The 27,982-nt window shown below is 40.5% G+C and overlaps 1 protein-coding gene across 2 annotated transcripts in view; it reads right to left on the reverse strand.

Annotated features, from left to right (window-relative positions):
* DIP2B (disco interacting protein 2 homolog B) overlaps positions 1–27,982 on the reverse strand; it is a 232,750-nt gene that overhangs the window by 24,963 nt on the left and 179,805 nt on the right. For both annotated transcript variants that reach the window (XM_060166242.1, XM_060166241.1), the window contains 11 exons: positions 24,907–25,009; positions 23,661–23,725; positions 21,287–21,380; positions 20,698–20,817; positions 19,126–19,240; positions 18,180–18,319; positions 17,394–17,530; positions 14,047–14,127; positions 11,413–11,540; positions 9,572–9,686; positions 5,586–5,787 (listed from right to left, as the gene is read on the reverse strand). In XM_060166242.1, the coding sequence (XP_060022225.1) occupies positions 5,586–5,787; positions 9,572–9,686; positions 11,413–11,540; positions 14,047–14,127; positions 17,394–17,530; positions 18,180–18,319; positions 19,126–19,240; positions 20,698–20,817; positions 21,287–21,380; positions 23,661–23,725; positions 24,907–25,009 (1,300 nt within the window). The remainder of the gene's footprint in view (positions 1–5,585; positions 5,788–9,571; positions 9,687–11,412; positions 11,541–14,046; positions 14,128–17,393; positions 17,531–18,179; positions 18,320–19,125; positions 19,241–20,697; positions 20,818–21,286; positions 21,381–23,660; positions 23,726–24,906; positions 25,010–27,982) is intronic.

Genomic DNA, 27,982 nt, shown 5'->3' on the forward strand with positions numbered 1-27,982 from the left:
AACATAGATTGTGTATTATTAAATGATAGGATTATATTAATGCTAACTTTCTTTTTTCTTTTCTTTTCTTTTTTTGAGGTACGCAGGCCTCTCCCGTTGCGGAGCACAGGCTCCGGACGCGCAGGCTCAGCGGCCATGGCTCACGGGCCCAGCCACTCCGCGGCATGTGGGACCTTCCCAGACCGGGGCACGAACCCATGTCCCCTGCATCGGCAGGCGGACTCTCAACCACTGCGCCACCAGGGAAGCTCAATGCTAACTTTCTTAATAGGATAATGGCATTGTGGCTGATTAGGAAAATTTTAGGAGAATGTTTTTGTTCTCTAGAGATATACTGCTGAAATATTTGGGGGTGTAGTGTCATGATGTCTGCAATTTCCTTTCAAAGAATTCAGTTAAAAAAAAAGTTAACAGTTGCTGAATCTAGGGGAAGGTATATGGGTGTTCATTACGGTATTTTCAACTGTTCCAGAGGCTTGCCACTTGGGGAAAAAAAAGTGAAAACTCTCCCTTTCTCAAGATAAAAAAGGAAAACTCTCCCTTTCTCAATAATGCTAGGGCTTTGTATGCCTTTCCTGATGGTCACTTAAAGATTAGACTCCAATGTATGAAACTAAGAAGACAGCTAAAACATAACAAAATTTATTGCCAGCTGAGTTTTGAATAATGCTGATGCTATGCTTTGATTAATATTAAATAACGTTTATTGCCAAAATCTGTTGATTATGAATGTACTGAAATAGCTGGAACAAGATCACTTAAATCATGGAATCACTTTTAAATATGTGGGGAAGCTGGGTAAAGAGTATAAGGCAATTCTTTTACTGTTTGGCAACTTTTTTTGTAAGTGAAATTACTTCAAAATGAAAAGTTAAAGAAAAATTTTAAACTAAAAAAAAAAAAACACACCCTAAGGGTAAAGAACTCCAATACTCTGCTAAACAGTTTTCATCTACACAGTGTATGTCCACTGAAATTTTAAGTACTGGGTGGCCAAAAGGTTCGTTTGGCTTTTTCCGTAAGATGGCTCTCTAGTAGTGCTTAGCTGTCTTTAAGTTCATTCGAAACAATTTTGTTAGACTGTATTATGACAGCTGTCACATCAGTGTGCATTTAAAAAAAAACTTATCAAAATTGGTGAATTTTTGTGTAGCCATTTTAATATTGAAGATAGAAGGAAAAACAACATTTTCGGCGTATAATGTTTTATTATTTCAAAAAAGGTAAAAACGCAACTGAAACGCATAGAAAGATTTGTGCAGTGTATGAAGAAGGTGCTGTGACTGACTGAATATGTCAAAAGTGGTTTGCAAAGTTTAGTGCTGGAGATTTCTCACTGGACGATGCTTCATGGTTCAGTAAACCAGGTGAAGTTGATAGCGATCAAATCGAGTCATTGAGAACAATCAACATTATACCACGCGGCAGATAGCTGACATACTCAAAATATCCAAATCAAGCGCTGAAAACCGTCTGCACCAGCTTGGTTACGTTAATTGCTTTGATGTTTGTGTTCCACATAAGTTAAGCAAAAAAAACCTTCTTGACTGTATTTCTGCTCACGATTCTCTACTGAAATGTCATGAAAACGTTCCGTTTTTAAAACAAATCGTGACAGGAGATGAAAAGTGGATACTGTACAATAATGTGGAACAGAAGAGATTGTGGGGCAAGTGAAATGAACCACCACCAACCACACTACAGGCTAGTCTTCATCCAAAGGTGATGTTGTGTATATGGTGGGATTGGAAGGGAGTCCTCTATTATGAGCTCCTTCTGGAAAATCAAATGACTAATTCCAACAAGTACTGTTTCCAATTTGACCAGTTGAAAGCAGCACTCGACAAAAAGAGGAATTAGTCAGAAAACGCATCATCTTCCATCAGGATAACGCAAGAACACGTTTCTTTGATGACCAGGCAAAAACTGTTACAGCTTGGCTGGGAAGTTCTGATTCACCCGCCGTATTCACCAGACATTGCACCTTCAGATTTCCATTTATTTCGGTCTTAACAAAATTCTCTTAATGGAAAAAGTTTCAATTCCCTGGAAGACTGTAAAAGGCACCTGGAACCGTTCTTTGCTCAAAAAGAAAAAGGTTTGGGAAGATGGAATTACGAAGTTGCCTGAAAAATGGCAAAAGGTAGTGGAACAAAATGGTGAATATGCTGTTCAATAAAGTTCTTGGTGAAAATGAAAAATGTCTTTTATTTTTACTTAAAAACTGAAGGAACTTTTTGGCCAATCCAATACAATATGCAAAATTCTTTCCCAAGAGACTGCATAATACGTTAACAGATGTATTATGTTGGAGACAGCCTTTTTTATATAGGCAGGACACAGACTATATATGACTGTGTAAGTTGCCCATTCCTGGACTCACAATGTAAAGTTAATAAAGGTGTGATGTTTTAAAAAGTGAATTTTTCAGAGTAATTTAAAATGACAAAAATAACTCAGCAGTAATTTCTTGAGGTCCTTCTGTGTGTATTTCTTGAGACTATGAGTCAAAGAGTGAAAAATTACTGAAAGCAATAACATCTACGAGGCTAATTGCTGATACTGTGCTGTACCTGTAATATGTCTTATTTTCTCCACAAAATTCTATAAATTTCCACTGGCAAAGACTGCTAGTCATCAAGCCCTAGTCTCCTCTTTTTCCTTAAAAACACAACCTCCAGTTTTTAGCTGGGCAAATGCCTGGAACAAAGACTATATTCTTTAGCGTGGGAGAATAATAGGTAAGAGTAAGTAATATGTGCGATTTCTAGAAGATATGTTTAAAGGGGAAGGGTATTCCCTTCTTTGTCGTTTTCTCCCACCTGCTAGCTGGAATGTAGAACTGATGGCTGGAGGTCAGGAGCTTAAATGAACCCTGAGGCAGTATGCTAAGGCTGGCTGTGGCAGACTGTTTGATTTTCTTACAAGTCTTCCTTGCTGGGATTACATGAGAGGAGTATATACCTCTCTGCTCCACTGACTTTGGGCCTGGTCTGACTTGTCCTGGACAATAAAATGTTAGGAAACATGAAGCAAACAGAAGCTTTCAGTATGCTTGTATGGTTTGGCTTGCTTCTTGCTTTTGCCATCTGCCTTGAGGAAAATATGGCACAGGTAGCTGCTGGTCCCATGATGAGGACACACATGGAACAGGTCTGAACCCAACCTACAGCCTGGAGCCAAGCCAAGGCCAGCGGATCCCAGCCAGGTTCAGCAGATCCACATTCCATGAGTGAAAAATAAATGCTTCTTACTTTAAACCACTGAGTTTTAGGATTATTTGTTATGCAGCACATCTATAACAATAGTTAACTGATAACAATGCCAACGCAATAAGATGGGAAGCTGGACCAACGGTGACTGAGGGTTCCTAGCCAGTTCCATCCTAGCCTTGGACTGCCTAGCTCTGGATTTCTTTCACTTGAGAAAGAAAAAACTTGCCTCTTGTTTAAGCAGCCGTTATGTTCATCTGAAACGTGCAGCCGAAACCAGTCCTAACACATTCCCATTCTTTACACGACAGCTTAACAGACATCTCAATGAGATTTTTGTCACTGGGCTACCTTAACACCGTTTCTATCTTCCTTTTCCTCTCCTTTCCTTTTTTACCTCACTCCCAACCATCTCTATGCTCCTGTATTCTTCTTAAACCCCATCCTCTCATGCTATCCCCACATCATGTCTGTTCCACCTATGCTACATTTTCAAGCTGCTTTGGTCTGACCCATAAGCATTCCACTAAGATCTTAGCAGACCATCACAACAGACAGCAAAAACACAGAATCCAAACCTAATGCTTTCATCAGACAGGTGGATGCTATGCCTATGAGGGCTTAGGAATAAACCTTTTACACAGGTTTCATCATTTAGTAAAACTGGGTAAAATCTGGCTAGCAAAAGCAATGTTTTAAGCAACCACTATGTCTCTGAGTTGCATCCTTTAAGCATCTACTGAAATGAAAGCTTTGTTAAAGGAATTCTAGATTAAATGCTATTTAAAATAGGATTTTACTCATATGACAAATGTAGGACTTCAGTATAACAGAATACAAGATGGAGAAGGATTTGTATGTTTTACATATCCATCAGATACGTAGGCAGGAAATATGAAGATACTTCTTTTTATATATTTCTTGATTAGTACAGACTTGATTCCAACTGCCCCTTTAGAATATTAGCCTCCATAAACTGTCATTTCCACTAGCAGAAACTGATAAATATCATATATACTTTAGCTCTATATACACTGTTACTAAGATAAGGTTACTTGGTGAGTTGACAATAACGTCTATATAACCAAATGTGATATGATCTTCAGCCACCAGACCACTGAAGTAATAACTACTGCAAAGCAGAGCAGATTAACATTGTAATATCCTAATAAAAATATCCTAGAGAGTCAGAGGCTTACCTTTTATTTTATTATTGTACATCATATTTACCTTTCAGCAAAAGCGGTCTTAATGGAAATATAATTAAATGCCATACTTCCTTTGACTTCCTAATCTTCCCACTATGTGTATGTGTGTGTGAGTGTACGTGGTAGCAGTGGGAACTGTAAAGGCCAGATTTTGGCTCTCATGTGTTTCCAGGCATACAAGAAACTGGGAGGCTCTCATTAACTTCTCAATTAAAATGAAAAAGCATCAATAAAACTTAATGACTTCATGTTGGATTGAATAGATTTTTTTTTTTTTTTTTGCGGTACGCGGGCCTCTCACTGTTGTGGCCTCTCCCGTTGCAGAGCACAGGCTCCGGATGCGCAGGCTCAGCAGCCATGGCTCTCGGGCCTAGCTGCTCCGCGGCATGTGGGATCTTCCCGGACTGGGGCACGAACCCGTGTCCCCTGCATCGGCAGGCGGACTCTCAACCACTGCGCCACCAGGGAAGCCCTAAACAGATATTTTAACATGACTGACCATCAATCACTTACTCCTGCCTTTAGTCTCCTACTCATTAGCCCTACAACCTAGGTTTGTTCAGAAATTAGGCAAAATGGTGAAATTGACTATTTGGTTTTTTCCTTGTTTCACATGGCAATTCACATACTTCTATTTGCATCTTGAATTCATAGGAATATGGCAAATGCAAAACATGCTATTTATCTCACCTCTGTCACTAACCAGCTATATGACTTTGGGCACAATTCTTAACTTTTCTGAACTTTACTTTCCACAGCTGAGGGCGAAGCTCTAGGATCATATTTGTAAAATGTATAGCTCATATTTGGCTTTTAGTAAGCCTCAATAAATACTAGCTCTTCTTATTATCAGAACCTTCCCTTACGGGACTTGCTCTATTCTACCTCCGCCAGTGGGATTCTGATCACCTTGACCCCATACCTTACATCCAGGGAAAATGGAGGCACTCTACTGAGAATTACTCAGAAGACTGAGCCAACAGTAAACCTGGAAAAGCTATTTTACAAAATCTCACTCCTTCCTGCTTTTGGTCAGCTGATACGATTCTCATGTTACTTACTAATCTTTGTAAAGTCCAACTCTAGAGAAAAACATCATGCTGAGAGAATTCAGCTTCTTCAAGTTACAGTTTTAATGTCATGCCTTCAAAGCCAGCATTCTTACCTGGTTGCTTTTGCCGGGGTTTTGGCAAATTGGTCACGCATGTATGTGGGCACATGAGGATATTACAAGGATGTAGCGATCCCTCCAGAAAGAGCTGTTTTGTCTGAGATATGTGGATCCCTCCCAGTGGAGTTTTGGGCAGAGTATTGGCAGGCACCAGAGCAAGACAATAAACCCCCACTTGATGAATGCTATCGATTGCCTAGAAAAATACAAAGAAAATAAATACTCAGTGAGATTAATTTTATGACATTTGACATCCTCCTAACACAATGCATTATTCTACTCTAAGAGTTTTTTGTGTTTTATTTTATTTTTGGCTGCTTGGGTCTTCGTTGCTGCGCATGGGCTTTCTCTAGTTGCGGCGAGCAGGGGCTACTCTTCATTGCGGTGCGCGGGCTTCTCACTGCGGTGGCTTCTCTTGTTGCGGAGCACGGGCTCTAGGCGCGAGGGCTTCAGTAGTTGTGGCTCGCGGGCTCTAGAGCACAGGCTCAATAGTTGTGGTGCACAGGCTTAGTTGCTCCGCGGCATATGGGACCTTCCCGGACCAGGGCTCAAACCCATGTCCCCTGCATTAGCAGGTGGATTCTTAACCACCACGCCACCAGGGAAGCCCTAGAGTTTTTCTTTCTCTCTCCGTTCTAGGTCTAGAATCTGGTAGATTATTAGTATCCCATACATCTAAAGGTACCTAATCCTTCCAGTGATGGCAGAGTGGTGAGGTATTGGCCAACCCAGTACAATCTAAATGGACAGAGGTGGATACTGATTTGCAAGCCTCAGTATGTTCTCTCTTGATTGATAAAGTCCAAAACCTAGAAATTTGTTTCGGTTCGTTTAATATTTTAGCTGTCCAACATAGCTCAATTAAACAGAGGCAAAATATTTTTTAATTTTTTTTTAATTTTTAAATTTTACTTATTTATTTTTAATAAATTTATTTATTTTGTTTATTTAATTTTGGCTGCACTGGGTCTTCGCTGCTGCGTGCGGGCTTTCTCTAGTTGTGGCGAGTGGGGGCTACTCTTCGTTGTGGTGCACGGGCTTCTCATTGCAGTGGCTTGTTGCGGAGCATGGGCTCTAGGCGTGTGGGCTTCAGTAACTGTGGCACGTGGGCTCAGTAGTTGTGGCACACGGGCTTAGCTGCTCCGCGGCATGTGGGATCTTCCCGGACCAGGGCTCGAACCCGTGTCCCCTGCATTGGCAGGCGAATTCTTAACCACCGCGCCACCAGGGAAGTCCCAGTATTTTTATTATGAACAAAACAGAAGCTCTGTAAGTAAGCCCTTGCTTAAGCGGTTCACCAGGTTACTAGGCATCCCCTTTGCAAAACATCCAGGTGAGGCCCACCTCACACTGAGTCCTGGAGGCCAACAGCTCCCTCGGTGCACCCCTGTTCCCAGCCACGCACCCGTGCGCTCACTGAGTGTCAGCTGTGCCTGCTTCTATACCTTTTACAGCTGTTGTTCTTGTTACTGTGCTCAGATAATTAACTATTATATCCACTGATAAAATATGAATGCAAAATAGGTAGAGTTATGCTTTTTAAAGACTCATTAGAGGTGAACTCCTACTGTTGATAGGAATGGGCAAGTTAATTCTAAAACGTAAGTTTCTGTTCAAATATTCATGTTCTAGTCTAACTTAAAGGAAATGAAACCAGAAACCAATGCTTTTGGACGTAGTTTATGGAAGTAAGCTGACCTGGAACTCAAACTGGTGTAACTCACACTCACACGCCTCTGCGTCAAATAAAAGGCACACTTGTTATGTTTTGTGTTAAAATTTAATACTTGAAGAATTTCTCATTGTTATGGTTTTCTGCTTCAATCACCTTTGAAAACTAACTGACCAACCATCAATACCATTTCTAAACATGCCAGTTGAGAGGGTTCTTTTGTACTACCCACAAATCTTACTGAAAAGGAGATCCAGCCTGAGAAGACGAATGGACCAAGAGTCATAAAAGACAGACAAGGCCTTTTATTAAAATGACTTAAAAGGGCAGAGGAATAAACTTGAAAGCATATTCTTCAGACTAATCCACTAACCAACAGAGATAACTAGGAAATGGGAAGTCTGTAACAGTTCCTAAGTCTTGAGTATCTTAGAATATACAGGAAGTTAGCAAATGTATCATGTGTAGCTTGGATTCCTCACTGAAAATATGCCACCTGGTAAGTCATCCACTGACGACGTTCCTTAGAAGGTGTTGAGTTAGGTGTTTAGTTTATATCATACACTGACCTGGAATTAAACAACCTCTGGGCTCTAACCTACCAGAACACATGGAGTTCTTAATGTTCTACTATGGATCCAAGTACCCCAAGCAGAGAAGCTACATATAAGATAATGCCTTCTTATTTCACACCCAAATCAGACCCCAAATGACTTTAACAAAAATTTGGATTAGTAAGTTTAGCACTGCATTTAATTCCTATAGTTGCTTTCCAGGGAAAAATAACAACCTGGGAAATTTGCTTCCTGTAACTGGAAAAAATACATAATTCACCACAAGATTCTACCACTATCCCCCAAAGTTCTTTCTGAATGAAATAAGCAGTGTGTTTGAAAATATGAACAGTATAAAAAAATTCTCTTTGCGGGTCTGATTACTAACCGTCTTTCAGAGATCACCCAGTCCCACTTTCTTCACAGTTTTTTCTATCTAGTCTATCTTCAGTATTCTCTTTCCTTTCTCTGATTTTTGCACTATAAACAGCCTATGCTATACCAACTGATAATTCCGAATCACAGACCCTGCAGATAGGAAGAATCTTAAAAGTCATCTAGTGCCATCACTCATCTCATGCCTACAACATTTCTACAACATTACTACTAACTGGCAATAAATAAATCCAAATGCCCCAAGCAGACAAGTTATAGACACTGGGAACAATCCCAATACATATAAGTTGAATGGTAAGGACAGTCCATGCTTTCTCTGGACCATCCATTTATCCAACAAATATTTGCTGAGCCTACTCTGATGATGTGCTGGCATAGCCATCTGGTTCTGGACTAACAGGAACAAGAGAGAGTAACTCTTGGCTTTCACGGGTCTTCTATTATAGTGGATGTAGAAAACAATACATATGAAGACACTTATATGCTGATAAATACTAAGCATAAAATAGAGCAGAGTGAGGGGACCGAGAGGAAAGGGAATGTTATTTAAGATAAACTCCTCATTGGAGATATGCTTATGATTGTTCTTTTTTATATTAATAATGATCGCCATCATCTTGTACTGAAGGCAGGCACTAAATATTTCAATTCATTATCTAATTACCATCAATTAACCTTCCAATAGCTCTGTAATATAGATAATTTTATCCCCACTTTACAGACGAGAAAATAAACTCAGTGAGGTTAAGTAAGCTGCCTAAAGGCACTTATGTGGTAGGTAGTGGAGCTGGGATTCAAAGTATGATTCTAAACGAATACTAGGCTCTCTTCATCATTCTAGCCTGCTCCCCTAGAAACATTTCCCTTATACTGAGCCCATATCTTCCTCCTTCCCTAGTGGTTTACTTCACCTAGATCTCTAACTCCACAGTAAAGCTCCTTCAAAGGAAGAACAGCAGCTCATATTGGATTCCTCACACTCTAGGCACCACTTGTAGCATGCAGTAAGACTGCAGCTGTTGACATGGGGACTGATTATGTCAAAGATGTGTTCCACATTTGGACAGTTAAAACGTTCATGGGTAGTTAACACTCAGGCACAAAAGAGTGAAAGAACTTGCTGAGGCAGGTCAAATTCAATTGTTTTTGGCAACCTGAGCAGAAAAATACTTTGTGGTACACAAGGAGGCGTAGTACTATCTGCTTTTGCTAACAGTAGCTGGAATATTTGAGTAGCTACTGGCAGGAAAAACAAAAGGCAACATAACTGGTCCACTGAAGAAAATGCTTCAGCAGTGGCTTCTGCTGCCTTTGACAGCAAAGTCAACCTCCCCGACAGAGACCCCAGGTGCGCTCACCTGTAGCACACGGCTCATCCACTGGAAACTATCTTCCTCGGAAGCGTCAGGTCTTTGTTCCGCAACCACCACGATGCGCTCATCATAAAATACAGACACAGAAAACACAGCAATTCTAAGAGAGACAGATCAAACACATCAGGACTCCCTTCACAACCAGTCCTATTTGCTTTGCTCAGTTGGAATTACAGAGAGGACACATCCCCACCGCACTGCCCAGGAAGGAGTAGTTTAGAAAAGAAAACGTCACAATCATTACCATCAAAACGAGGACTCAAAAAACGCGTACTAAGCGCCACTGTCGTGAATGTTGGGACGTAGCGATAAATAAGCTGAAGTCCCTGTCTTTGTGGAGCTTGCGTGTCAGAGACAGAACAATCACGTCGCGCTACACACCGGGGGACCGAGGCAGGGCGGGGGCGGAGCAGTGTGTGGGTCGGGGGGTGGTGGGGGGGTGGGCAGCGCCTCCCTGAGGAGCGGACATTGGAGCAGAGACCTGAATGAGGTGAGGACGCGAGCCGCACGGAGATCTGGAGGAAGAGGTTTCCGGGCAGAAGGAACGGAAAGCGAAAAGGTTCTGAGGTAGGAACGAGCTTGGCAGGTTTGAGGAACAGCAAGAAGGTCAGTGTGCCTGGAGCAGGGTGGTGAAGCAGAGAGTGGTGGGGAGAGGTCAGACCCGCCCAGGTGGTCACGGAGGACCTGGAGGCGGGGGGAGGGGTTGCTCTGAGTGAGGTCTCGGCTCAAACGTCCCCCTGCTAGTGAGGCACTCCCAGACCTCCCGTATAACCCACAGGCACCACCACCCCGCGTGTCCTTCCTGCACAGCGCTCATCACCAGCTCACCTAGTATCTGTTTCCCTATGTGGTTACCTGCTCTTCCCCCAATGAGAATGTGACTTCCCGTGGGCAGAGACGTGGCCTGTGCTGTTCACTGCCACACCCTGAGCATCCAGAACAGTGGCACACAGTTGGCACCCAATAAACGCTTGCTGAATGAATGTGTGAAATAACGGGAAGGCACTGGAGGGCTGAGAACGCCAGCAAGCCTGACCACCTCCCTTCCTTCTTTCCTTTCATCCACACATAGTTAATGAACACCTACTGCGTGCCAGGTGCTGTGCTGAGTGCTGGGGATATGACCGTGACCAAAGACAGAAGGTCCAGTACCCCATGGAGTTTACATCTCACAGGAAGCCACACCATTACAAAAAACTATACATTTCAGGAACTGGTTCTCTAGTGGTTTAATTTTTCTACTGCTTCAAAAACTAAGGGACACCAGGATTGCTTTAAAGACATATATCCATGACTGAAAACTACTGAACAGGACATCAATTACTCAAATATATGCCAAATATCTTTTCTTGAGTTAATAAGCAAAGAAAAGAGGATATCTAGTCGACTTCATCCATGGAATTTGAAATTAGCGCTTATGTACTATGTCAATCTCTACATTAAAATGGTAATAATTTAGAGTCAAGTAAGGGAACAATTCTTAGATGTAAACTCCTACAGAGTAGCATCTATCTCAATTAGACTGAATGGGGTGACTTCTGTATTGAAGGAATGTAGGAAGTTCAGTGTTTCAGAAATCTCTCCTCAGTCTTCAGGATTCAACAAACAGTAGTAATTAAAACCTGAAATACAGGATATGGTTACAGCCCCTCAATTACAGCCAAAGAACCAGACATTTTAAGATAAATATTCAAAGCCTGGTTTCTGCTACACTTAATCAAAAACAACCTAATCTACAGCATCTACAGACTACAACTCAAATCACCCTACAGAGGTATCTTTAGATTCCACCAGAAGTGCTGACCTTTGAACTCTGTACTACTCACCTTCCTCTATAAACAGTCTTTATTGATTCAACAGCCAATCCAGTAGCAACAATGTCATCAGCATTATGTCTTCGACCACTAACCATCAGTAACCCATCCATTTTTCCAACCACGAAAACCAAGCTGCCCTGAAAGGTAACAATGATTTACATAATTTAAATAGCAAAACAGACATTTTACTTCCTGCCTTGAAATAAATCTCATAAAAACTGTAGGAAAGAAAATATCGTATTTTATGGATTCTAAAAAAGTGTTTCACATCTCGACATCTCAGAATCAGTGGCATCTTACAATTAATGCGGTCTTAATAGTATATAAGAAGGGAAACCATTCATATTCATTCTTTTTAAATTAATTAATTAATTAATTAATATCTGACTGCACTGGGTCTTTGTTGCTGTGCGCGGGCTTTTCTGTAGTTGAGCGAGTGGGGGGCTACTCTCCGTTGCAGTGTGCAGGCTTCTCACTGGGGTGGCTTCTCTTGCTGCGGAGCACAGGCTCTAGGCGTATGAGCTTCAGTAGTTGAGGCACACAGGCTCAGTAGTTGTGGCTCGCGGGCCCCAGAGCGCAGGCTCAGTAACTGTGGTTCACGGGCTTAGTTGCTCCGTGGCGTGTGGGATGTTCCCGGACCAGGGCTCAAACCCGTGTCTCCTGCATTGGCAGGTGGATTCTTAACCACTGCACCACCAGGGAAGCCCCATATTCATTCTTAGGGAGGAATTTTATTTTATTTTTTTGCCGCACTGCAAGGCACGTTGGGATCCTAGTTCCCCGACCAGGGACTGAACCTGTGTGCCTTGCAGTGGAAGTGTGGAGTCTTAACCACTGCACCACCAGGGAAGTCCCATGGAGGAATTTTATAAGAAAGCAACTAGGATGCCAAATGAGCACAGTTCATTTTCCCAGTCATGATTATGTATTAGTTCATCTTCTGTACTTATTCATGGGATGGATGCAGAGGAGAAAATTGTTAGACCATTTAACACTGGAATTAGGAAGAGAGTAAAACAGTTTTAATGTGAGAATGAATGTCTCAGATTTATAAGGGTAATGTTTCCATCTGGTAATATTAGAACTAAGTTAATAAAGAAAGGTCTAAGGAATTGTAGGAGCCTCTCCTTTCCAAAAAAATAACCGAGCTGCAGGAAAGTCTGCTGTCAATGTCCTCAAAGCATCGCTGTATAAATAATTCTATTATTATTTCATATAATTTTTATCAATAATTTTCCCAGACCTATTTGAAATAAATTAACTTTTCCCATTCATTATAGAATTCCTAAATTTTTGGACCATTTACATATATTGAATTATCTAGTAGTCATCTCCATTTGAATGTCACTAATTGATTTACTAAGCACAATGTAATGCCATACACTGACTAGGCTTTGTAAGTAAGACATAATCTCTAGTCTCAAGAAGCTACTGGCCCATCCTTCTGTCATCCCAGAAGACAGAAGAAAATCAGCCATTTTCAACACAGTCTGAAAAGTCCTACGGTGGAAGTGAATAAAGAGAACAAGACAGTCTCTGCTGGTCCTCCAACATCTATTTTTCCATTTCTTTCACAGTAGTAGAATTTCTAGCTGGGCATGCATTTCAGCCTCCCTTGCAGCTATGTGTGGCCAGGTGACTAGTTCAGAACAACGAGATGTAAGTAGAAGTGTTGCTCAGCAGCTTCAGGGAATTTCTCTTAAGAGATAGTAGGGCTACATCCTTTCTTCTGTCCTGTTTCCTGGAATGCAGATGTGATGGCTGGAGCTCCATCTTGGACCTCAATAGTGGAGTGGAAGCTAAAAGGAGTTGGGTCTCTGAGAATTTCTTGGTGCTGAGTGAAGAAGTCAAGACAGTAGGTGCAGATGTCTCTTTCTAGGAGAGTGATTTTCTTAGAGGTATGTCCTCAACCCCACCGTCACCCATAAATGGTGGGGAAGAAATAAAATAAAATTAGATCTTTTCTTATAGAACTTGAACTGTTATGAGGAGAAAAAACAGAGGGTAAGGAGGTAATTAAGATGGAGGGAGGTATGTGGGCTCAACTATGATAATGAAGGTCTATTACTTACAAGATAAAATCCAAACTTCCCATTATGTCATGCAAAGCCCTTCATGCTCTGCCTCTCTGCCTTCCTCACCGGCTCATGAAACTAACTGTGAGCTCTTTGAGAACAGGTTTTATATCCTAATTGTCTCTGTAAACCCAATGCCTCTAAATACCACCTGCTGAAAAACAAATTGTTTTCATTCAGAGAATTTACTGTTACACCTGGTGTAGTACTGATAATCTGTATGAAAATGATCTGTACACTATTATGGCTTCCCTTTGCTATTGAAGGTTAACTTTTTCAGCACTCTTCTAACTTACTGAAATATATTAATCAAATCAATGCAACATAGGAAGAATAAGTGAAAAGAGTTTTGAAAATAAAAGATAATGTCTTAGTTTGAAGGAATAAAATGAATTTGGGTAACTGGAACAATAAACATTACTCATTTTATGACATTTTTACAGGAACTGCTCTAAATGTAAGTTAAGCGGCCCTGTAATACTCTTGGACTAATAAGAATTTGTTCTGTGAACTAAAGTACAAATATTTGGATCAGATGCACCAAAACAAATATGCAAGTGTCACTTACTGGCCCTACAAACCCCAGTAATCCCGACCGGATGAACGGTACATCCCCAACAGGAGAGCCTGCGGAATTCACTGGAATCACCTAAAAGACGGAAGAAAGTGAAAATGTTAGCTTAAAAAAAAAAGTATTTGATTTTCAAAAAGTCTTAAATAAAAAAAAGAATTTAAAACAGTAATACATGCTTGTTGAAAACTAAAATTATAAAAAATAGTGAATCCAGTAATCCCACCTGCTTAAGACGTAACAAACATTTATAATTCGTTGTTTATCTCTCCGGACTTTTTTAGATTCACATAGTAACATATTAAGCATTTTTTAAAGGGATCGTATTATATATACTATTTTGTAACTTGCTTTTTCATATATTATGTGTTTCGTATCGTATATGTATTTTGGATACCTTTACAAGTTGGTAATAGTCAATCTAGCTCTCTTTGTACAAGAGTTCTATAATATACCATCACATGGGGGAATGAGATAACATAGCCCTTGGAGTCAGATGTAAGTTCAATGTCTGTCTTTGCCACTTACTAGTAACATGGGCCTTAGGAAGGTTCCTGCATTTCTCTATACCTCAGTTTCTTTAGCCATAAAATGGAACTCTCAACGCCTATCACAGGCTTAGGGTAAAGATCAAGGGAATATAAATAGATTTGTAGATGCAAGCACAGTGCCTGGCCTAGAGTCGGTACTCAGGAAACCATCAGAATCAGCACTATTAGAATGTAACCAGTCTTTCTGGCTAGGTAGGTCATTCTAATTTTTCACTATATGAACAGTGCTTTACTGAACACTGCTGTACATATTTCTGTGCATTTGTACAAAAGGCATGAGTCTTTTCAATTTTAACAGGCTGTCCTACAAAATTATTATAGCAATTTACACTCCACCAATACCATATTAGAATGTTTTTCCCATACTCTGGCTAATATTACATGTTATCAATTTTTCTAAACTTTGCCAATCTGGTAGGCAAAAAAAGAAATCCCACTATTATTTTAGCTGCATTTATTTATTACTAACATGGATGAATTTCTTTTCCTTAATTTACCGGCCATTTGTATTACTTTTATGAATAGCCTAGTCATGTCTCCTGTCTATTATTTCTATTTGATTGGATTTTTCCCTTTAATTTTTAAGATTTCTTTTTTTACACAGGGAACAACTATAACAAGAGCTAACATTTATAAAATGGTTATCATGTACCAGGCATGGGTGTAAATACAGTTAATTCTCAAGAAAACCCTATGAAACAGAATATTTTCATTTTACAGATGAGAAAGGCACAGAGTTTCATTTGCCTCATATCAAATAGCTAGTAAGAGATGACGATGGAAAATTAGCTCTTTGCATTCATATGTGTTGCAAAGTTTTTCTCACCAGAAGCATTTTTTTTTTTTTTCCTCCTAGCTGTACCACGCGGCTTGTGAGATCTTAGTTCCCCAAACAGGGAATGAACCTGGGCCCTCAGCAGTGAAAGCAAGGAGTCCTAACCACTGGACCGCCAGGGAATTCCCTACCAGTAGCTTATTTTTAAAATACACTTTTATTTTCTAAGCAGCCATTTTTAGATCTTTTGTTCTAGTGAAGTGTTAACCACATTGAAAACTTCTCTCAGGGTTTAAATATAAGAATCCAGTAAGAAAAATATGAGAAACTTTAATTTGCAAAACCAGTGCAACAGTTTTCTTCTCCTTTTTTGGTTAGTATTATTATTGTACTTCACGGTCATTAAATTTATCCTGCAGATTTCAAAATTTCTTCATCACTATGGACCTAGCAGCTTAGTAACAAATCTGAGAATTTTAGCTAGGCACTTGCCCTCCCAGGGGAGGCAACGTAATAAAATATTATTAGTATCTTCAAACACTGCTTGAAGATCTTATTTATATAAGGAAAATGCAATGAAGAAAACTCAGATATTGGAAACATATGTAGTCCAAGCACTTAAAAGAGAAATAAGGTGAGAATAAAATTAGTAAAATGTATAAAAACTCAGCAGAGATAATTAGTCACCTGTGAAAGTAAACCAAGAGAATGGCAGTAAGCATGTGCTTTAAGAGTTTATGAATTGGTCACAACTTTTGAAGGTAGGTCAGGAATGTAGTAGTGATAGTGATGGTGATGGTGATGGTGGTGATGATGATGATGATGATGATGATGATGATGATGATGATGATGATGGTGATGATGATGGTGATGATGATGGTGGTGGTGGTGGTGGTAATAACAGACATTTAATAATATATATTATGCCATTTTAGGCTGTATAAACATAGATGATGGAGCCTTTTTGAGCCACCACATCACACCACACATATAGATAACACTCTCCTGCCATTTACATCTATTATTACATAATTACATGCACTGATTTTCAAATGGGATGGTAGACAGATGTGCCCTGCCATATTGAGACTGAGAACCACTAGTCTAGGTTATAGAAAAGGGAAGCTCAAAGACTGAAAATTGGCAGTGGTCATATAAGCCCTGTCTAGTGTGAAGGGGACATGGCCCATAAACTGGAGTTCTCTTTTCCCTAAAAGGTACCCCGAGGCAGGTTAATCCCAATTAGGAAATACAGACTATTAATTACGCCTGTTCTGATTTCCAGGCTCACCAGGCAAACTTTCATTACAATTTGGCTTCACATGCAGAACTGCCTTCAGAAAAACGATGTGCTAGTTCCACTGAAATATGAGCTATTTGAGTTTTATGTATTTTCCTGATGTACCACAGCATGGAGAATAGTGCCAGACATGCAGAAGGTGCTCAATAAATATTTCTCTCACTGAAAGACTGAATAACGGCAACAATCTGCCCCCGTGACAAGCCAGGTTTTCATTTTTCATTAGGAGCTGGCATTCTGGTTTACATTAGTCTTTACAAGCGTGGTTAACTCGAGCCTACTCTTGAGAGATGGATCCATTCTCACTGCACTCTCAGAACTAAATTTTGGGTCTTATACGCTCAAACCATGGCACATTCACCAGGGTGAATTTCTGTGAGGCCTCTTACTCTTCATATATGTAAGAGATAAACAAGGGCGCTTCCTGTGTGCCGGGTACTGGTCTAAGCACTCTATAAACATTAACTCATTTAGTTCTCACAACGTTCCTATGGTAGATACTATCATTACTCACATTTTAAAAAGAAGGAAATTGGGGCACAGAGAGGTTAAGCGGCTCAACTAGTGCATGGCAGTCAGGGCTGGACCTCGGGCAGTCTACCTCTGGAGCACACACTCCCAACAGCTACGCTGTGCTATTTCCCATCAGCCCGCTCAGCTGCCTTAGTGACACTGACCTCACGCAACACGTTCCCCATGAAACTTTAACGTCACGTACCTCAAATGTATTTTTTGTCACACCAGCAAGCCCAAAGTACATCATGCCTCCTGTTCTGGAGCTGACACAGATTTCTCCAATTTCATCTGTTTTGCAGAGTTGGGGAGGTCCATCGGGTCTCACAATGCACATCATTCCTAGTGTACAGAAAGTATAGTCAAGGGACAGTCTGGAAAACCTTCGAAAAAACAGTCTCATCCTTATGAACCCACGAAAGTTTTACATTCACTGAGTGGCATTAAGTAAGAATACCAAACAGGAATGTTAAAAACAGACTTGATGCTACATAGGTATATCTGAAATTTCCACCTTTCACCCGATACTAAAGAATTTTTTAAATTCAGCAAATAAAAACATACAATAGATGCAGACCGAAGCTTTTAAAGACAGTGACTTATTCAAAATGACTACAAAGTCCAAAGAAACAGGTTAAATTAAAATACCCTTACACAGATCAAATTCAAACACGCAGGAAGCAATGTACTCTTAACTTTCTGCCAGCCCATCGTCTTGGCAATTACAGTGAAAACCGGACAACTTTAGTATCACTCAGTACTTAGCTTTCCATGTGAACAACTGTAACTGAAACATTCACAATTAAATCATCCAATTTCTGCCGGAAATAAGTATGATTAGAATCGCTTAACTCTTAGAGAGGCTTTTTGAAATTAAGTGACTTAGTACTAGATTTTGGATTCCTGGTTTTGGATCTCATATTTTATCAGGCTCCACTATCTCTAAAGACGAATCTTCATGAAACACCAAATGATGCCCCTGAGAACTCACCCCCGGGCATTACATGTCCCACATCCTGAACCGTCAGTGCTGAATTTTTATCTTCAGTATTGACCCGTATTACCCCATAGCTCAATCCATTCATGGAGAGAATGGCTCTTCCCGGCAAAGGGGCCCCTGGGACTCCAGGCCTGAAAACAAAATAAACTCATGAAATTTGGCAAATAAAATGATACTAAGAGAAAAGTATGAACATGTAGGAAAGGAAATTTCCTCTGGCTAGCATACACACAAAAATCCGCATTTTTCTCTACCCAAAACATGCCAAATTAATCTAATTTACATGTGCAAAGCATGGTGAACTTTCATTCAGATGGAAAAAGTAAATTTTAATCAGTTGTTAAGAATATACTGGCTTGCAAGGGGGACGGGGAGGGAGCGGGATGGACTGGGAGTTTGGGGTTGGTAGATGCAAACTATTACATTTAGAATGGATAAACAACAAGGTCCTACTGTATTAAAAAAAAAAAAAGAAGGGATATATGTGTATAACCAAGTCACTTTGCTGTACAGCAGAGACTGACACAACACTAAATCAACTATACTTCAATTAAAAAATAAATAAATAAAAGGAATATACTGGCTTGGGTGTACTCTCTATATAGGTACTTTGCATATATAAGCTACAATCAAGAACAGTCTACTTGTAGTCTAAGATGCTAACTAAGGATTCTGAAGGGCAAAACAAGACAGAAAAAGAACTAATTCACAAATACGAGATGTTAGTAACTAAAGTATAATTTCAGTTTACCAGTTACACTTAGGGCAAGAGTGGGAAAAATAAATGAGATGCTTCAAACTGCTTTACAAAGTCATTTTCACTTTCAGGATTATGAAGCAGAAAATTAGATCACACCCCTTGTCATCACCTGGTCCATTCTGCACATTTGATCAGAGTTGTAACATACATCAAGAGCACCAACATTCTGAACGATACCTGCGGATTGCGACAGTCATGGCTTCGGCGGAAGTAGCACACGGACAGATGGCCTCAGGTTTCAGACCATGGCTTTGGAACAGACTCAGGAAGGCATCACAGGATGACACAGACCCTGAGGAGTTGAAACAGATCAACTTGAAAACTGAAAACATGATTTTCATTATTGCAGGAAACTGGTAAAGAACAGAAAGCCGACACATCTGTACATCATCAAGTCCATGCAAATATTTTACTGTGCCTGTGAAATGGTTGATAGGTTTCAAGGACAAACAAATGCTCATCTAGCCCATGAAAGGTCAGTGACACTATTGAAAGTTACAACTTAAAATAAGGCTGCTCCTACCAAACTGCCCAATCAATAGCAGAGATGCACCGCAGGCAACAGGTGGCCAGTTCGGAAGCAAGCAACTCTTCCTGAAGTAACTACTGCAGTTTAGCCAGTGCATTACTAGTACTCTGGCTTAGTTCCATCCTGTTCATGTATTCTCTGACTTGTTTCTTACTAAGGTCAGTCCCAGGTCTGTGTTTTATACCAAGATGATCATTGTGACTACCGACAAAAATCCACGATGACAAAGAACACAGTAGTATCTAATGCTTTACCTGATTCTACCCTGTGGAGGCTTCAAGATGTTTATGCTTGTCAGGAAAAGCAGGCAACACAGTAAGATCTCTAAAAGCTTTCGCAAACTCCTTAGATTTGGTGACAGGGAATTTACATAAAGTCCAGACACTTGGCTCTATCAAGTTACCTTCTCATAGTTCTTTTTAGTTACATGACAGAGAAAGGACCTAAATGAGTGAGCATGGAGTGGTTTTAAAAGCTTACAGATCCACCAAATGATGAATGACTAAATAAAATACAGTATATCTATACAATAGAATATTATATGGCAATATAAAGGAATAAAGTACAGACACAGGCTACAACATGGAGGGACCTTGAAAACATGCTAAGTGAAAGGAGCCAGTCACAAAGGACCACATATAGCATGACTACATTTATGCGAAATGTCCAGAATAGATAAACATACAGAGACAAGGAGTAGATTAGCAGTTGCCTAGGGCTAGGGCACAGAGGATGGGAAATGGGGAGTGACTACTAATGGGTATGGGGTCTCTTTTGGGGAGGATGATGTTCTAAATTCAGGTCAATGGTGATAGCCGTATAACTCTGTGAATATACTGAAACCACTGAACTGTACTTTATTTTTTTTAATTCTTTAAAAGATTTTTTCTGATGTGGACCATTTTTAAAGTCTTTATTGAATTTGCTACAATATTGCTTCTGTTGTTTTATGTTTTAGTTTTTTGGCCAGGAGGCATGTGGGATCTTAGCTCCCCGACCAGGGATCGAACCCACACCCCCTGCATTGGAAGGCAAATTCTTAACCACCGGACCTCCAGGGAAGTCCCCCATTGAAGGGTACTTTAAATGGGCAAGTTTTATGGTATGTGAATTATCTCTCAATACAGATATAAAAAAAAAAATGCTTACAGAAAGGGGATGAAAACCTCAGACTACCAAAGGAAAGGATATTCCCAGACTGACCCTCTAGAAACACTCACAGGGATTAGCTCCGTCAGTCACAATCAACATGCGGAGGGAGCTCAAGCTCACATCTCGTTGGTCCCGATGTGCCATCATAGCCCAGTGCAAGTCTCGGCATTTTACTAAAGCAACCTTGGCTATAAATGCAAAAGAGATAAAGTCAATACACACATGTTAAATTTGGTAGATATTAATATATTATAATAAAAACATTTTTACTTATTTTAGGAATCATGATTTTCACTTAGAGAAAAATAAAAACGGTTTCAAAGAAATTGTTCCAGGTGCTCTGAGGCAGTGGCAACTGACTGGACACACGACTGCCTCGCTCACTGTGACCTGCAGGCAGGCCTTGTATCCTAGCCAAGGAAGCTTCGAACACCAAAGCACCCAATAAATCTAATTCAGGGCCCGGATTCAGGCACAATTCTTAAGAATGGACATCAACTGAGATGAACTAGACAACATATCTGATTTTTTAATAACCAAACTCTAAAACCTGTCAAGGCACCAAGGCATAGAATTATGTCGTTAGAAGAGCAATTTGAAAATCCCTGAAATTGCCAACAGTCACGTAATCAAAGCTTAGATGCTGTGTGTAACTACCTTTGTGGGCATGTACTCTTTGGACCCAAGAGAGAGGGCAAGTCTTCATAACAGAGTAGGGTACACTAATTGTATGCATCTTATTCATTACATTCTGAAAAGCAAAGAAAGATAAAAAGTAATCAATACCTAATACATACTTAGCATTTTAAAACTGAACTGATATTTTGTTAGCAATTTTAACCATACAATACTCAAACACATGCTCTTTGAAAAAAATTGAAAATATTAACTGTAAGGTTGAAGCCTCCTTTGCTACCTATTCTCAAACCTGGTTCCCTTCTTTCCTCCTCAGAGATAATCATTGTTATGAATCTGCCATGGATCCTTCCAGTCTTTTTCCCATGTATTTACATATATATATTCATCCCCAGAGAAACATAAAAGGCATCATACTATACATATATCTACAACTTGCTTTTTTTTTTTTTTTTTTGTGGTACGTGGGCCTCTCACTGTTGTGGCCCCTCCCGTCGCGGAGCACAGGCTCTGGACGCACAGGCTCAGCGTCTATGGCTCACGGGCCCAGCTGCTCCATGGCATGTGGGATCCTCCTGGACCGGGGCACGAACCTGCGTCCCCTGCATTGGCAGGTGGACTCTCAACCACTGCGCCACCAGGGAAGCCCCAACTTGCTTTTTTTTCACTTAAATTGTTCTAGCGCTAAATCTATGTACATCAGTATAAGAGATCTATACAATTTTTTGGACCTGCTGCATAGTATTCTATAGTATGACTGTACCACAATTTATTTGGGCATTTCCCTATTATTGACAGATTTTTTTTTTGCAATTACAAACAATGTTTCAAGGAACATATTTATACTCATTTCCCTGGCACGTGTGTAAGTGTGTCTCTAGGGTAGGTACAGAAAATTTGTACTGCTGAGTCATAGGATGTGTGCCTTTACCACTGAACAGAGAACTGCCAAACTGCTCTCTAACCCTCTGAGCGCTTTCATCATGTTTATGCTTGCCACATACCACCAAGGGCTGGGTCTTACAAAGCAAGAAATCAACGTTTCCCTGTCGCTTACCGGAGGTCCTGCCCAGACCCGTTAGGTGTTGGGGTAGATAAAGCTGAGTAACCTAAGGGGGTCATGCAATTTGGTGTCTCTCCTGCCACCCAGACCGAACATACCCAGGACCCCCTGTCCCCACAGAGACCCAGCCTGACAGAGTAGTTAAGTCTTGGTACTTAGACTAGCCATTTTGTTCACCACCCAAGTGGCCCAAAGATACCAAAATACCACTGTAAACCTCTTTTTCCTCCCTCCCCCAAGTTTCTAGCTATGGTGACAAACTTTTGGATTTCAGGGAAAGAATGGTGTGTATAACTAAGTCTTCACACGTGTCCCTATCTTGCTCTGTGTATCAGAGAGAGAAGATTCCCTCTAACTCCTCACAAGGGTTTCTTAACCGCTGATAAAAAAAAAAAGAAAATGGGAAGGACTTTAGAAAAGAGCAAGAAAGCATGTATGCTCAAGGAATAAGGGTTTTTTTTTTTTTTTTTACTAATTTGAGGGGTCCTGGGAGAAAAGGGAAACCGCTCCTCTTCCCCATGCTTCATTTCCTACTCTTTCTCTGACTCCTGCCATGTGTGATGAGATACTCTCAAAGGTTCTTTCAACTGTAGGATACTGTATCTCTCCTCTCTCCCCTCCTAATCAGCATGCTCCATATGTAGCTTTTCCCACTTGAAATGTCCCCCCTTCTACTTCCACCCCCCAAACATCTCTGTATGGCTACATCTTACCCATTTTTTAGTCCAACTCAACTGTCACCTCTTCCATAAAAATTGAGGCCACAGCTGGGAGGAAGTCACCTTTTTCTAACTCCCTTAGGATGGTACCTGTTCCTCTATTATGGAAAGCAGTCTCATCTACCTTGTTATTCTACTCTTTCATTGCAGCATGGACTCATTCAAGACATTTTGTCCAATGGAAAGGTTAGATATTATTAAACACAGTTGCAAAGTTCCAGATATATTTAAGTAATCTTTTCTTCAGAAAAGAGAAGAGGTGACTCTCATAGTTTTTTGAAAATTATAAATAAACATATAGCCATTTGTAGAAATTTTTAAGCTTTGAGTCATCATAGCAGATATTTAAAGGATTTTTGATCCTAAGTTCTCCTATATACTATTATGTGAAAGGTATACCCAACCACACAATGAAGAAAAAACAGAATTACATTCTCCTTTAAAAAAATTACCATTCGTATCACAAAATCAAATTCCCCTGGAAAATACTACTGATCTTTTAGGGGCTTACATTTCAAACAAGCACTGAGTGATGCTGTGGTTACACAGCACACACAGTGACCTGAATCATAAGCACAATTTACACTAAAGGCCTCGATTCTGTGTAGCTTACCGCAAACATGCCATGCCACAGCCCCGCATCCTTCTTAAAGTCTAAAACATTTACTACTGTTTCCCCTAAAATAGAAAAAAATAGGAAAAAACACAAGGAAATCATCTTTAGTGTTAAGTAGCAAAATTATGTCACTTGCCTCTATTAAACAACTGATTTGGTACTTTTAAAGAAACCACTAAAAGTTCTCAGGGTCTTCTAATTACTTGAGGGTACCCTCAGATTGGCTGGGGGACTGATCACAGGGTGACGTGGTCACAGAAGAAACAATGAGTTTGGAACTCCTTGACTTTGGCACTGTCTTCGAGATAATAATTTTTTCCTAATTATATAAGGAACACATGTTTGTTTTAGAAACTTTGGAAGTTTCACAAGCATATGTAAAAAATTATACTTCCTAGAGAAAACAAAAAATGTTGGTGTATGTATATATCTATATATTACATCTACATACATGCACATATAATTCTAAGCTTATATACTTATAATGCTTATATAGAGACAGATACTTGACTAACAAAATTGGTACATACTGCTCTGTATCTAATTTGTTTCCACTTAATGATATATTGAAACAATCTTTAATATTCAAGAACATGAGTTTTAATACCTCAGCGTATAACCCATTATATGAATGTATTATATAATAATCAACTGCATTTGTTGGCATTTTGATTTCATTACACACACATATATATTTTTAACCAGACAAGAATGCAGCTCTGTAATGCTGCTATAATGAGCATGTATTAACTTGTTTCATTCTATGAAAGGAAAATAAAACACTAAAAAAATTAATATTGTGAAGAACATTCTAAGGGGAATAGTCATTACACAATATATATCAACACATCTAAAGTCCAACAACCCAGAATACATTTTTGTGTTTTAATTTGTGTTTTTTGGTAGCAGAATTTCTTTGACTCTAACTCCATACAGCTGGTGGCAGCTCTAACGCATGGGGAGATGGAGGTACCTGACATTCCGCGGCTAATAAGCACATGGTTTTAATTAGTTTTCTATTTCTGCACTCTAGAAATCATGCTTTACATATTTGGTTTGCCCAGGATTCTAGCTTCTTTAAATCACAGCATATTTGTGAAAAAGAAGAAAGCAAGCCAAGAATGTGTCTTAGAACATTTCCCTCTGAATGCGGTCATTAACTGGAGTCCAGCCGCCGAGCGCTCTGCACGAAGTCACACAGATCTGAGCTCACAGTGCAGGCAGTCACGGGGTGAAGTCTGACCTTCAGAATAATTGCAGGCCTGCGACAGAGCTTGGCAGTGAGACAGCATTGCAAGGCGGGACACTGTAACTCCCATTACACTCCCTTCTTTGCTTGTTTTATACTAGAAAAAAAAACACAAAAACAAAAACACAAGAAACAACAAAATGGGTTATTTCAAATGACAAAATTATAAAACCCCGAAAAGCCATGACGATGGGCTGAATTTAACATTTCATATAAATATCTGAGGCTACGCACTTGGGCCCCAAACTCTAATCACACAAAGATAGGACTGGGTAATGTCAAAGCTCAGCGAAAGTATGTGTGAAAAATTCTTAAAAGTTTAATTAGTCGTCAGTGTGAAGTGGCTGCTAAAGAAGCTAAAACAAACATGTGACTTCAGCCGTGTTAACAGAAGCACAGTATCAAATACACGGCAAGAGCAAGAGCTAAAGGTGTGCAAGTGTGGTCCCTGTCTATCAGCAGCTCCCGGCTGGGAGGGGAGACTGGGAAATGGCCTATTCACTCCTCCAAATCAATCAGCTATAATTTTGCTTTTACCTCGATGCTCCATTCAAGTTGCTTTTTACCAAGATCAGTCACATTTTTATTGTTAAATCAAAAGCACATATTGCATACGTTACTTTATCAGACCTTTCTGTAATATCTGACACCTCCTTTCTTGACACTTTCTCCTTCCTTGGCTTTTGTGATACTCCCCTTCCTATTCAATATTCTCTCTCTGTCCTTTCCCTCCACTTTCTCTGCCCATCCCTTCAATGTTGGCATTCCCTGAACGTTCTGTTCTTCCTCTTCTCTTTTCACTTTAATTCATCAGGGTACCACATTCCTGATGACTCCCAATTCTCTACTTCCAGTCCAGACCTCTCTCCAGAGATCCAGACTCAGAGGGTCAACCCTTCCCCTCGAATGACCCGTACTCCTGTGAAACGCAGCCAACACCACCCCTCTACCTTTCGCCCATGAAAACTTTTCTTGCTGTACTTCCTGTCTTAGCAAAGGATGCCATCCATCATCTATCCAGCTGCCCAAGTCAGAAACCCAAGTGTCTTTCTTGCCTCTGCCCTCTCCAGAGTTAGTCACTAAGTCCTGTCTCTTCTATTTCTTACTGTATCTCAATTCCATCCAACCACTTTTCTCCATCCCCATCACCATGAACTTGGGCTCACCTGGATAACTGTGAAAGCTCCCCATTTCCCTTCTTAACTCCACCAAACAGATAAATCTTTTAACAACATATTTATTCTTGTCACTCTTCTGCTGACAACCCTTTAAAAGCTCCTTATTACCCACAGGATACTTGAAACTCACTAGCAATGTCCTGTGGGTAATAAGAGGGTCCCAAGTGAAAACTGCAAGTTAATTCAGAATAGCAGAAGCATAGAAATGTAGAGGACAGTAGTTCTACATGAGGTCAGAGAGCTAAGCAGGGGCCACAGAATGAAGGGCACTTTACCTTTTAGGAAGAACCAATAAAGAAGAGTGAAAAGGAGTGGTCAGTCAGTAGTCAGGGAAGCCAGTGAGCAGTTTTAAGGGGGATGAAGGGGTGAACCATGTCATCACTGGGAGATGATATGGATTGAGAGCTGACTGCTAAATGTGGTATTTTAATCGCCTGTTTACTTGTCTGTCATTTAAATGTACCCAGATCCCTTCCATCTTTAAAAGCAATCCTCCTTCGATCCATGTTGCCTCAAAGCTACTGCCCACTCTCTTCCCTTTTATAGCCAAAGTTATCACTACAGGGCTCAAGTTGGGTGGATTTTTTTCCCCAAACTTTTTTTTAAAATTTATGGATGTTTATTCATTAATTTAGCAAACAGTTGGTGAGCATTTACTAATATGTCTCAAGCAAGATGCAGAGTACTCAAGGGCATAGCTTTGAGAGTGAATCAGGTATGAGTTTGAGTCCGAGCTCTGTCAACTTCAAGTCAAAGGTTTTAGACAAACTTTGGTTGGTTACTCAAGTTAAAGTCTTAGTTTCCTCAGGTACTAAGCAGGTTTAATAACAGCCCCCCACCTCACAGGGTACTTGTGAGGACTGACTGAGATAATGCATATAAAGCACTTGGCCTGGGCTTCCCTGGTGGTGCAGGTTTAGAATCCGCCTGCCAATGCAGGGGACACGGGTTGGAGCCCTGGTCTGGGAAGATTCCACGTGCCGCGGAGCAACTAAGCCCTGTGCGCTACAACTACTGAGCCTGTGCTCTAGAGCCCGCGAGCCACAACTACTGAGCCCGTGTGCTGCAACTACTGAAGCCTGTGTGCCTAGAGCCCGTGCTCCGCAACAAGAGAAGCCACTGCAATGAGAAGCCCGCACACTGCAACAAAGAGGAGCCCCTGCTCGCCGCAACTAGAGAAAGCCCACACGCAGCAACGAAGACCCAACACAGCCAAAAATAAATAAATTTTAAAAAAGTAAAAATAAAAAAAAATAAAGCACTTGGCCTGGTGCCTGGTATGCAGTAGGACTTAATCCCTCAACTGAATTATGTTATCAATCAGTCAAGTTCCTACACTAACATTCAATACCAAACCCTCTAGCCATCTGTTTCTTCTTGCTCTTTATCTGTTAAATTTGTTTTTTTTTTTTTTTTCGGTATGCGGGCCTCTCACTGCTGTGGCCTCTCCCGTTGCGGAGCACAGGCTCCGGACGCGCAGTCTCAGCGGCCATGGCTCACGGGCCCAGCCGCTCCGCGGCATGTGGGATCTTCCCAGACCGGGGCACGAACCCGTGTCCCCTGCATCGGCAGGCGGACTCTCAACCACTACGCCACCAGGGAAGCCCTAAATTTGTTCTTTTAAAGCACAGCTATTTGTCCTCCTCAATTCTCCAGTCTCTTGCTTCCCATCACCCCCCACCACTCCCATCCCCAAAGCAGCAGAAAAATATCTCTGCCAGTAAAGCATTTCTTAAACCTCTGAACTTCTCTAAGTCTTTTGTAACTTTCTTATATGACAAGGATCAATTTCTTTGTTGTCTTTCTCTTGAATATGTATTTATGTTCAAAATAATTAGAATAGAAGGGCCACTATAAGGCATTTTACAAGCCAAAAGATGGAAATCTAACAA

Source organism: Lagenorhynchus albirostris, chromosome 11 (assembly GCF_949774975.1).
Source record: "Lagenorhynchus albirostris chromosome 11, mLagAlb1.1, whole genome shotgun sequence".
Taxonomy (NCBI): Eukaryota; Metazoa; Chordata; class Mammalia; order Artiodactyla; family Delphinidae; genus Lagenorhynchus; species Lagenorhynchus albirostris.